Source organism: Pipra filicauda, unplaced genomic scaffold (assembly GCF_003945595.2).
Source record: "Pipra filicauda isolate LSUMZ 115617 unplaced genomic scaffold, ASM394559v2 scaffold80_size11013439_pilon, whole genome shotgun sequence".
NCBI classification, from domain to species: domain Eukaryota; kingdom Metazoa; phylum Chordata; class Aves; order Passeriformes; family Pipridae; genus Pipra; species Pipra filicauda.
Window position 1 is genome coordinate 10,531,559 of NW_024104987.1, and position 12,862 is coordinate 10,544,420.

The 12,862-nt window shown below is 52.0% G+C and overlaps 1 protein-coding gene across 1 annotated transcript in view; it reads right to left on the reverse strand.

Annotated features, from left to right (window-relative positions):
• NTN1 (netrin 1) overlaps positions 1-12,862 on the reverse strand; it is a 98,225-nt gene that overhangs the window by 43,345 nt on the left and 42,018 nt on the right. The window contains exon 2 of the mRNA XM_027742292.2: positions 1,124-1,312. Coding sequence (XP_027598093.1) covers positions 1,124-1,312 — 189 coding nt within the window. The remainder of the gene's footprint in view (positions 1-1,123; positions 1,313-12,862) is intronic.

Here is a 12,862-nt window from a genome sequence, read left to right on the forward strand (position 1 = left end):
GCATGGAAGTGGCTCAGCCCCTCAACACCCCTCTCTTCTGGCTCCTTGCATCCTGAAATGGCAGCTCCTCTGCCGCCCAGGCCCATGGATGGGGTTCCCAGCAGCCCACACATCAGCTGGAGCTGGTTAGGAGCCTCAGTGCAGGGTGGGTCGAAAATATCTCGTTGGAATAGTTTTTACAGGGTGAAAAGGGAGGAATAGGACTATCTAAAGAAGTGGTTTCTTTTTCTGTTTTGGCAAAAAGTGTCTGTTTTCAGTGGGGAAAAAAAAATAAAGAAGCAGCATTTTCATTAAAAATTAAAATGCTGAAGACTCAAAACTTTCCAGCCAAAAATACCCAGCTAAGGCCAAAAAGCTTTTCATTTCTTATTGAAATGAGTCTTTAGAGAGAAAAGAGCTGAAGATTTCTGTGGGAAACACCAGCATTCTCTAGTCTGGCTTTTGAATGTTTGCTTGATTCCTTTCACTGCACCTCAGGTTCAGGATTTACGTCTCCCCCAGCTGAGAGCGGAAAAGGTTCATTTGCAGGATTTGCTCTTATTGCTGCTCCCGCCCCAGCTGAAGCCCAGCTCGCCTCCACATCCACACGAGGAAATCTCAAAAAACTCCGAGCTCAAAATAAACTTGTTTCCCTTTTTACTGTTCCCTCCTCGTCCCGAGGAGTGACATGTTCTGTGCGTGGGTTAAGCGCTGCCTGTGCCCCAGCAGTGCCGGGGCGAGGGTGGAGTGGGGGAGCTGGAGAAGGGTATTCGGAGGAGGCTGATATACAGATGCTACATCTGACCCCATACCTGGGATTTTATGCACTTTACATGTGTGATGACCAGGTTAGCAGATGAAGCACGTGATAACTGATAAACACTGAAATAAAGTCATTCTCAGCAGTGAGGATTTGTTGTATTTCGATGGCCCCGTCCTCTCCAGGAGGAGACCAGGGAGAGGTGGTATCAGGGAACGTGGGGGCAAGAAAAGCAATTTAAAACGGCAAGAAAAGTCATTTCAAATTGGTTTGGGAGAGGGAGGAGCAGGAGGAGTTTGGCTCCTGCGGGAGCAGGAGCTGCAGGAAGGGGCTGGAAGGGAAGGAGCTGCGGGGTCCCGGCTGTCCCACGCCCGACCCCGGTACCTTTGCAGGCCTTGCGGTGGGAGATGGGCTTGCTGAGGTCTCGGTAGAAGCCCTCCTTGCAGTAGTGGCAGTGCCTCCCCGCCGTGTTGTGCCGGCAGTTGAGGCAGACGCCGCCGCTCTTGCGCCCCGACAGCTTGTACAGCTCCATGTTGAAGCGGCAGCGCCGGGCGTGCAGGTTGCAGTTGCAGGCTGAGAGAGGCAAAGAGTGGAGATTGTCACCATTTGTGCCCGGCCACGGAGGTGCCAAACCCAGGGGAGCCTGTGTGAGCAGGGCTGGGCACCCAGTGTGCCCTGTCAGAGCGGGGTGTCACAGGGTGGGATGCTTTGGTGCAGCTGCTAACCCATACCCCCTCCTGACCAAGGCTATGTGATAAGTCCAGCTTTCTGGAGGGGAAGCTGAGATCACTAAGACCTCATTTCACTATCCTGACTTGCAGCAAATGTGCCTTTGCCTCTCCCTGCTCTTAATGTGGATTAGAATCTGGGTGCAGGCAGGGCTGTGAGGACCGGGAGCCCATCCATGGTCAGGGAACAGAGCACAGCCCCCCGCACTCCTCCTCCAGCTCTGTCACAAGCACTTTGTCCCATGCAAGCACCACTCTCTCCCTTCTCACCCACTCTCACTTTGTATTGTGCTACTGCTCAGCACAAAGGCCCCCAAACTTCCATGAAATCCCTCACTTCCCAGTACCTCAGGAACCCCCTCTGCCCACCCCTGCGGGAAGGGCATTTCCATCATCACCTGCCCGACCTTCCCGGTATTCCCACTCTCACCAGTTCTGACACACGTGTGTGTTTGAGCTCTTGAAATACCATTTCAAGACCTTCCTAGCTGGTTTCTTCTTTGTCTTTCCATGCCACAGGCTCTGTTACTCATCTGCAGCCTCAGGTATGCTGATAAACCTCACCTCTGCCTCGGCATCCCCCATCCCGCCTGGGGCAGGGCCGGCCTGACACCCCGTTAGCCAAATACCAAGAAGTCCCCCAGTGCTTTGATTGCATGTGCTGTGACTGAGATGTCCAATTCCTCCACCATATGCAGCCTAATGTCAACACAGGCACTATTTTAACAGGGGGCCTTTGCAAAGGACAACTTAAGGACTTCAAAAGCCCGACTCCTCGCCTGCCTCTCCCCAGAGCTGTCACGGGGACATCAAGAGGCAGTTGCTGGGGCTCTGTGCTTTGCTGAGAATTTTATAGCTTGTTTTCTTTTCCCCTTGCTTTTATTTGCTCTTCACCCCTGAACAATGCAGCTGTGCCATGCCAGGCCACAGCTGGGCCTCTCGGCTCGGCACGGAGGTGTCACGGCTCTGGGCTTGTCACCTTCCTTTAGAGCAGAGACATCTTAATCCCTCATTCCTTCCTGTTTACCTTATGGTGCTTGCCCAACACAAAGACATGCTATATTTGCTTAATTATCGAATTTCAACCCAGAAAATTACAGTGCAGTTCCGCATTATTCATCAGGAACAACTCCCAGCTGACACCAGACGTGAAAGGAAAGGGAAAAGCGAAATCCTCCATCCACATCCAGCCAGTGGGATGGAGCCTGCTCTCTCCGTGCCTTGCAGTCGGAATTCCTGCAGCTGGCGTGGTGAGGCCAAGCCTCAGGTCCCCGCCAAACGCTGGCAGAGCAGGAGCAGCAGCCACCGACGTGCCAATGGTGACAGGAGCGTCCCGGGAGCGGTTTGCCGGCCGGGAGGGGGTGAGATTCCCGACACTGAGCGGGGCCACGGCTTTGAACCGCGGTTTACCTCTCCTTTAGATCAGCCCAGCAGCCCGTGGGTGCATTTGTCAACTCCTGAAACAGGAGATGGCCATCAAGGAGACCGGAGACACCGCTCCTGCATCCCGAGGGAATGGCTGCTGTGTAGATCTGGCCAGTCCCACAGACACATGTGCTGATGCTGCGCTTTAACAGCCTGTTTGCAGCTAAAAGGAGCACAGGAGCACGCACCAGGCGCTTTCTGTGCCCTCTTTGGAGGCTTTTCCCCTCCCATCTAAGCCTCAGGAAGAGCTGCATGCTGTGCCTTGCTGGGGCAGCTGCTCAGCTCTGGTTCCTCCTCGTCTCACACGTGCTGAGCAGCCCCAGCCACCACGATGGCTCCACCACACGCAGTAAAAATAGGGGGTTAGAGGTGATTCTTGCCCTGCAGAACACACGAGCTGAGCTTCTGGGAAGGAGGTGAAGTTTTTAGAGTCCCAATCCTTGTTTTTCAGAAGGTAAAATCCTTGTTTTACGGAGGTGAATGAAGATGTTGAGATTAAACCCTTTTTCTGGGCGTGCAGAAGGCGCAGAGCCAAGGGCTGGTTCCTTCACTCAAGGCAGAACCTCTCCCCAGCCATTAACCAGGGCTGTGACATGAAGGATGATCTCTTGGCTGTACCTAAATCCCAAGGCAACACCTTTATCAATGGCACAGCCTCAGGACTCAGCTCAAGCAGAGGAAAAAAGAGATTTAGATGCCTCAGTCTGAGGGTTGGTCATCCCTGCTGTAGCCTGTGACCACATGGGCACATCTCCATCGTTCAAAGCCTTAAGGCTCATGAGCAGCTCTGCCTTTGGTGCTACAAACCACAGGACTTAGTCCCTGTTGATTAACAAGAGGAGACATTTCTCCAGGGGGTGGCATGGCCTCACAAAAGACTTAGTTCTTCCTTGAATCTGTCAGAAATGCATGTTTTCCCCAGAGAGTGAAAGCTCACCTCCTCCTAAAACTTGTATTTTAGGAGAGCTGGACTTGGCACTCAAGTATTTTGCAAGATTGCATTGGCAAATCCCTTTTTAAAATTCAAAGCTGAGCCCACACGAAGAGTGACTGAAAATCTTCGCATTTCTTTGGGTTGCTTGATAAGCAGAAATGTTTTTGCAAAGCCAGGAAAACAGGACTCTTGGGATTTTCTCAAGTTCTTTGCTAATATTTCTGCTGGTCCCACCAGAGCAGAGCTGCACGGGAATGTGGAGGAATAAGTGGAGTGTGCAGAGCAGCTCAGAGCTCTGCTCCTGGGATCAATTTTACGTTGATCTTCCAGGGATGGGAATATCCAGTGTCTGAAGAAGGGAAGAAGCTGAACCTCACAAGATGCTGCAAGGAGCTCCCCGAAACAGCCATCCCTGTCCTCACGAAGCATCAACAACCTAAATATTGTGGAGGCCTTGGGGTATAAACCCTCCAAGGAGGAAGTGAATGAGCTGGGAGAAGGTGTGGGCTGGTCCAGCCCATCTCCATGAGCAGCATGACCTTCCTGTGAGCTTCCCACAAGCACAACAAGCAGCCTGGGAGCAACAGCCACCCCTCCACTGTGACTTCTCAGGTTTTTTTGGCTCCATCAGCTCAGCCTTTGTTCTGTCTCCTCCTTCCACCTGCACTCTCAAGGCACAGAGGACACGCCTGGACACTGATTGCCTCCTAGCGCACAGCTGCAGTGCCATCATCCACCCCCTCCTGATCCACCTGTCTCTGCCAACAGAAGTGGCCAAACTGACACAGGGAGAGTGGTTTTAGTTGAAATTACTGCCTCCTGTGTTCACCCTGAGTGCCTGGGTCCTGAGTGGCCAGTGCTGTGCACCCCTGGCCACCAGCCAGGGCTGGATGGAAGCTCCGTCTGCAGCCTGATGTGTTTGCAGATGCCCAGTGGGAGAGGTTTGGTCTGATTGAAGGAAGATAGCCATCCTGTTTTCTCCTGACAATAGCACATAGGGATAGAGGAATTGGGGCAATGCAGTAAATGACCCATCCAGGCATCAGAAAGTCCTTGCTGGGACACGTCAGGATGGGATCCATCACCCGGAGGTGCAGAGGTGCTGTGGACCCAGCAGCAGGTCGTGATGCTCTTGGATCCCATCTCCCAACCTGTACAAGTCCCTGGGTGCTCCCCATGGTGGGCAGGGCGTGTGGCTCACCCGGCCACACTTCCCTGGACAGAGGCACTCGGGAAAGGCGGATCCCGCCCTCCCTCTCCCTCACCCGAGGTTAATCCCCCACTGTGCTAAAGAGTTTTGCCTCGCTCCTAACACGACTTGGCCTGGCTTTAATTTTCAGCCACTGCTTCTTGGTTGGAATTTCCCTGCCACACTAAGTGGCTCTTTAGCAACCCAACTTTTCTTTCTATGAATGCCTTTGCCAGATGTAGTAAAAATCACCTCCCGGTATTGGCATCACCTTCACACCCCACGCTTTGCTTTTCACCTGGGGGAGAAGACACCCCTGCATGGGCTGCAGACCCAGCTATGAGCAAAACATGGGCCAGGTGCTGAGACCTCTCTGATGAAAGGGTTTGGCTGCAGTTGCTCAGCTAAGCTCAGTGCTGCTGTCTCCTGCTCTCCTCTTTCTCCCCTCTTGCCAAGGACCTCACAAGCCTTTTGTTCGCTTGCTTTATTGCACACAGATGTACAGAGCTTCATCAGACTGTCTCTACCTGAGCTGCCAGGCTCCGATATGAATAACCAGGTTTCATTTAAACACAGATGTTCAGAAACTTGGAGAAGGCTGGAGTGGAAAAGGGGAAAGCTGTGGTTTGGACCCGGCTGAAGAAAGTACCGCAGAATCTTCTCCACATTGAAAACAGCAACTCGGTCAAATTAATCACCCGAAGAAGGTCAAGGTGGGCAGGATTTTCCATTTGGGAGAACGAAAGGAGATACATGAATGGAAGCACAGGCTGGAGCTGTGTGGTGGGAGCTGTGGTTGTGGTCTTTGTGCTGCTGCTGTGTCCCCCAGGCCCCATGTCCCAGTGCCCTGTGTCTCCCAGGACGCATTCCTCTCCGTGGTTTTCATTCAGCAATGACAATGCTGCCCTTTCAAAAGACCCCACCCTCCCAAAGCTTATATTTTGGCAATTTTCAAAATGCAAATTGCTTTTTAAACAAACGAAAGCCCCAAAACATTTTGTTTTAATTTTTGCAAACAATAATTCGGGGGAAGGGGGGAAGGGAAAGGGGGGGATAGAAGAACCCAGAGGCTGAAAGTAATCTCTAAATTTGACTTGAATTTATGAACAGTCTCAGTCTCTTTAAAATCGTCCTTTTCCCAAATAAGTTTCTTTTTTCTAGAAAATTGCTAGTTCAGCCTGAGCCATTATTTCTCTTCTGCAGAGCAATCCTTGCGTGCACTGTCCTGGCTGCTGAGAGGGCACCCTGTCCTTACCCATCTGGGAGGGGGCTTTGCTCCCAGGGCACCCCTGGAGATATCTTCAGGGATCTTATTTTTGAGGACCACACTGGTCAAGGAAAGAGCCACCTTTAAATCAAAGAGAGGAGACAATAGAGGTAAGGCAGCCAGAGACCTGTCTGCTTGCTGGACTGGGAGGTAAAGAGAAATCCCCTCTGGAGACAGCAGGAGGGCATCCCTGGTCCCCTACAGTGTCTCTTCAAGCTTGCTGGCAACTGGTTTGAGGTTTTGGAGCAGCTGGGCATGAACTTGGAGCTGCTGGATGAGCTCCCACACCACTACATGGCACTGGAGCCCACCGGTCCAGCACAGGCTGCTGTGCATTGGGTTGCCAGGGCTGTGCCTGCTGAGTGATCCCAGGTGGTGTGGCATGCAGGGATCTCTCCTGAGGGCTATGGATGTGGGGGAGAGGGTTTCTGTCCGTGCCTGCTGCAGCAGAATGGCCAAACGTGGGTGAACACCAGCCGTGGTGGTGACAAAGTCCTGCAGAGTGGAACCACCACGTGTAGCCCCAGGAGCTTGGAGCCATCAGTAGAGTGCCCAGACCCAGCTCTGCTTGCCCTCCCGTGTGGCCCAGTGCCACCCACCACAGGCCCAGCCAGACACTGAACAGAAACGTTTGCTCAGGAAAATTCATTTGCGTGAGCTGCTGAGTCTGAGTGAGGAGCAGGCTCGGAAGTTGGCTTGGTTTGCTCAAGCAAGGGGAAATCCATCAGGGGGTTGTGGCTGTGAGGGGGAGACACAAGGTCTGTGCCAGGCCCCAGGTTTTCCTGACAGTCAGAGCAAAAGGATGGAGGGAAGTGTGTGGACACACCACAAAATATGCAGCTATGGCTGGCATCGCCCACGGGCCCCGAGCCACAGACCTGGCCTGCAGCAAAACCAAGTGTGCACTGTGGTGGGGGAAGGAAAGCCCCATCCCTGCTGGGATGGGACCCCCCCACTGCTGGGCCTGAAGGCTTTCTGAGCAGCCCCTCACAGTCTGAGCTACTCCCCATGAGGCCTCTCCCCTCTCTTCGCCCGTGAGAAACACCCCGAGAGCAAGGAATGGCCAAAGTGCACAGGTGGGTGAAGCAAGAAAGAAGGGTCCTGGGGAGAAACACACTGAGAGCGTTTTCCCCTTGGCACAAAAATGGGTTGGGGAACAGAAGACTTTTCCATGCCTGAAAAACCTGAGAAATAGCCATTCTGTGGAAAAGTTCTAGACGAGATGTCATCAGAGTGACTCAGAACCTCCCTGGGGATGATGCACACCCCAAGTGCCCTTCACTTCCCACTTTGCCCAGTTCCCAAACCTCTACATCCCCGAGGGACCGGGAGGCCCTGGAGATGACCCCCTGTCAACATTGGTTCTGCAAAGTAGAACAACTCTCTGCAACACTGAAGCCCAAGTTGGTAACAACAACATTTACACCCACCTGGAATTTCCAACGATAAGACACTCATTCTCTTTTATGTAAAAAAAAAAAAAATAGCCAGACTCTGTTTGGGCTGAAATGTTTGAGATCAGGCATCTGACTCAGGCCGAATATTTCTAGAAGAGTCCCTGCTAAAATGATTCAGCTGGTAATGAGAAACAAGACTAGTGAAAAATACTGTGCTGTGCCAATGCTAACAAATTTGGGGATTTATTTCCTTAAAGAAAATCTATTGCCCTTATATTAGAAGCCAAGGCTTAAACAGAAAAACATTGCTTTATGGTAGTGATGTGTCTTTTGCTGTCTCTAAGAAGAACTCCTCGACCCTGGCCGAGTTTCTAAAGGCACTGAGAAATGGGGGACATGTTTGGTTAAAGCTGATGAAGTTTTGTAGATGAATTCCCTGAAAATCCAATTTTCACTGCCCAAACCAAGCCTGTAGAGAAAGGGCAGCTGCTGGTGGACTCTGGTGCTGAATGTGGTGGTGCCAACCCACCCTGATCCCTCCTGCCTTCAATGCAAAGTCCATCATGCCCTGCCATGTTCATCATCAACTCCATCAGCAGGAAGGGTGAACTTTCAGCAGAGTGAGTGGGAGAAGCAGATGGTAAACAGCAGAGCTTGACAGCTTCAACCCATGAATGTGTTTTGGGAATTGCCCTCAACCCGGCTGACAGCAGGGGTAAACCAGGCATGTCCATGGCAAACCAGATGTCCATCAACACCCGTAGCCAGCTTAAATACTGTCCATCAAAACTGGGCAGCCGACAGCTTGGCAAGGCCAGCTCCCAGGATGTGGTCTCTGGCATGTGGTTATGAGAGCGGATACAGGGAGAAAGTCCAGAGCTGTTCACAGATCAAACCCCAAGGAGGGAAGAACAAGTCCCATCAGATCAGCTGCTGAGGGTTACTTTGTCATCACGCACAATTATCAAGTTTTCTGTAGTGCAGGGTCACCAAAGCTCTTCCCAACAGCAGAAGATCCCTTTGGAGAGCACCCAGCAGCTGCTGCAAACCAGGCACTGTGGCTGCCTGTCCATCCTCCAGCCCCCATGCCATGGGAGCTGGTCCCAACAGGGACAGACACCACTCACAACTTAACCTCCAACGTGAACCTCTCTGCCTGGGGTCTGATATATGTTTTTATTAATTTCATGAAGGGACATATTTTCATAACTGCTTCCACATTTATTAGTTCCAGACTGGACTGGAACACCAGAATCTCAGTAGGTATTTCCTGCCTGCACACGTGGCATTTCTGGCCCCACAGGAAGCATCAGAGGAGCAAGAACAAGACTTATCTTCTGGGAGATTTACAGCTCTTTGTTATTCAGATTTTGAGCCTGATTTTAACAATCTCTGGGCAGTGAAGATCCCCCCACTGCCAGCCAGCACACGTGGCAAACAGCTGCTCGCAGCCAGCAAGGTCCTACTGAATGGTGGGTTCCTGCCTGGAACCCTTGGAGACACGTCCAGTGACCTGCAATGACTCCTTCCAAGCCACCAGGCAGCTGACTGTCTATCAACAGGCAATTGGGGTGGATGAGAAACCTGTGGGCCTGTTGTGTTTCACTGAAATGTTGGGATTTGTGGCAACCTCTCACCCAAGGCATTTTATCCCAAGACAAAAGCAAGTCTTACTCAATACAGGATGGAAATCACAAAGCAAGCCTTGCCCTGGTGCAGCACACACGGTTGTACTCAAAGTGCCTGGAAATGGGTTGCAAATTGCCCTCACTTTGTCCAGTGTGCTGGTAGGAACATCAGTGCTCTTCAACAGAGACTGGAGAGGACTCTTTTTCCACCTAGAGAACCTCTGGGAGCTGTCTGAAGATGAGGCCTTCAGCCTTGTAGTCTACATCATGGGTCTGCCTCAACAAGGACTGGAGGAACCACCTCTGAGGAGTGGGATGAGAGCTTCAGATGGACCTCACCTGAGGGCTGATCTGTGACTCAGAAGGACATGGGCAGAGTGTGTGTCAGGCTCGTCTCCTACACTGACTGACAGCACTTTGTACCCACATCCAGGTCCCAGCACAGCCAGTGAAGTGATGGCACTTGCAGGCACATTCTGAGTGATCCAACAAGAGCTCCCCTCTGCAAATCAGATGTTGTGCAGGAAGTTTGCAGATAACCTTCTGCCTGGAAAGAGTTTAATTAATTTTATTTTTTTTTTGAGAAGGGAAAAGTCAGGAAGTGAACTCTTTATTTCAGTGTGGGAGATGATACCAGGCTGTCATCAGCTTTCTTTATTTAGTTGCACCATCCAAACCCAGCCTCCTGAGATTGTAAATCCTTTGAAATGAATTGTTTGCCTCCCATAATTCATCCAGATGCCATCCAAAGGCAGGAGCTGATGGAGAGCTCACCCCACAACCCACAGGTTATCAGAGATAGCAGGCAGCCACCAGCCCCCCCTTTGCCCACCCCAGCTCAGCTCCGAGGTGCTCCTTAAGTGTCAGTGTTTATTTAGAGTCCGAGGGGAATCCACTTGGGAACAATTTACCCACTTAGACTCTGGCCTTGTGGTTTCCTCTTATCTGGTACAGATCTCAGCAGCAGCTTCCCTCGACTGCTCCCTGCTCCGTGGGTTGTGGTGCTTTGCAAGACCCTTCTCCCCTCTCTACCCCACTCTTCGGTGTTTCCCTCCTCCCTGTCCAGCCTGATGACCCCACGGGCAGTTCTGAACTGCTGCAGGTTGAGTGGATGCTTTTCAAACTGCCAAAGTCATCATCCCAGCCCCAAGTGCTTGGTCTCATCAATACGTCTGTGTTTCTGCAAAACCCTGCAGCTCAAGAGGAGGGCACCTGGTGGGTCTGAGCACTGCAAACCTTCAGGTGATGCTCCAGCCCAGAGCAAGGGGCAGGAGCCAGCACACCCAGTGCACAGGGCATCACTGCCCCACTCCAAGACATTTTCCTATAAGCATTCCTACATTTCTGATCGAGGAGGAATCAGCCATTTGAGGGGTAAAGCCCCAACACAAAGAGGTATTGAAAGAATTTGCTCATTCAGAGCAAAGTTTACCCAAAATGCAAAAGGCTGATGTGTAATCCACCCAGCAAAGAGTCAAAGCATTTTCAAATCTGTATTAAAACTCTCCAGCCCAGAAGGACCAGAGATACAAACAGCTTTAGCTCTGCTTCCATCAGTGCCCCAGGGAGCCAGGAAACTTGGCCATGGTTCCCCATCAGCCAGGGGTGAAAGCAATGCAAAGCTGTTTTAAACTGGCTCAGGCCGTGCTTCCTCCAGGGCAGCCCCAACTTAAAGTGCTGCTGCTCCTGTGCCCAGTCACTGCCGCTCCCGTGGTGCTAATTCAGCCTCCTGTGAGGTCGGGCTGTGCCGGGATCTACTTTATAAACAAACAAAGAGTGTTCAGGAACGTGCTGTGTTTTTTTAACCCTAGATCATTTCCCAATCTTCTCTGGAGCAGGGCCAGGGGAATTGTTAAACCAGCCCCAGCCAGACCCGCTTCCGAAGGGACTCTGTAGCTGGGAACCAAGAGCTGCTGCCAGAGCCTGGCATGGAGCTCAGCACATCCCATGGCATCTCTCCTCAAAGTGAGCAGCACCCCCACCAAGGTGATACAGAGTCAGTGCCCTGTGTCATTGTACCAGAAACACCTCTCTGAAGTCCAGCTCTTGCAGGATTTCCCTCTGGAGCCCGAGTCGGCACCACTTTCTCCTGTAACACCCTTTTGTCCTTTCCTCACCGTTGGTTGGATGCTGCCTTCCCTCCTCTCTGCCAGGATCCCATCACCTCATCTCCCTGGGCAGTGCCAGTGGCTGCATCTGTGTATTTACACCCCTCTAGACCCCATATCCCTGTGGCAGCAAGGACAGGGGACCCCTGCCCATAAGATACCATCCTTCTTGGAGCTGGGAAAGGATGTTATCCTGCAGGCAGATCCCGCAAGCAGCTCATGGAACTGCCGTGTTACAGTATGGACAAAAGCCAGGCAAGGGGATTCTCCAAGGGGATGGTCCCCTCTGTTTTGTCCCACATTGTGGGACCGTTTGGGAGATGGTCCTGCCTGTGCCTGCAGATGCTGCTCCAGCCCTTGCCTTACTCTGGGAGACGGAGCACAGGGTGGCTTTGGGAGCACTCACCACGGCCTCCTCCCCTTCCTCATGAATTACAGACCACTTGACACAGCAGGCAATAACACAAGCCTGACAGATGACGGCTCTCGGGAAGGGATTTGGTTTCTCTCCGAGGCCGAGCTGGCTCAGGGGAGCCGTTGGCAGCTCAGCGCGTTCGCTTCCACCCGGCAGAGCTGGACCAAGCACCTGGAGAGGTTGGCCATGGGGCTGTCCCTGTGCCACACAGCCTGGGCTCAGCCACTTCTGCTCAGCAGCTCTTTCCTCAGTGAGGAGATGCTCCCCAGTACAACACTCCTTCCCAGAACAACACCCCTTCCCAGAACAACACCCCTTCCCAGCACAGCACCCCTTCCCAGCACAGCACCCCTTCCCAGGCTGGAGGCCACGCCAGGAGAGCCAGAAACACTCATCTCTGCCTGTGCCATCCCCAACTGCAAAGTCCTGGCTGTGTCCAGAAGGACACCCACGTCCTAATATGACACCAAAGCCTTGAGCCACCCTGAGCTGCCATTTCCCATTTTTGGAAAATATTTTCCAACCCTATTATATTAATTAATGCATTTAAAAGTAGATGAGTGCTTTGCAGGATTGGTTTCTTGCATCAGCTATTGTGCAGGAAAGAACTAGTGTCTTCCAAAGCACCACTGGTCCAAAATAAGTCTTGATCTTCCCTGCATGGTGGGTGTCTCTGTTTTTCTGGCAATGAAGTTCCATGATCACTTTGGGCAGGTTCAGTTCACCATCAACCAACCCTGAAAAGGGCCTGAGCTCCTACAATCTGCAAAGTGCTCTGCTGAGGCAGGTGTGTGCATGGGAAACATCATTCCAGGAGCCTGGGGCTGGGCACCAGCACACCTCCCTGCTATGCTAATAAAGTACAGTAGATTGCTACTAATTAATCCCTGTTCAATCTATCCTACAGTGATTATGAAAACAGGGGCCATCCATCCTTACCTGCACGTCTGGATGAAGGTGGGAAGCTGATCAGTGGCACATGTGTTTTTTCTCTCTGCTCTGCCCTTCTTTCTGCTCTGCAAACACCCCAAA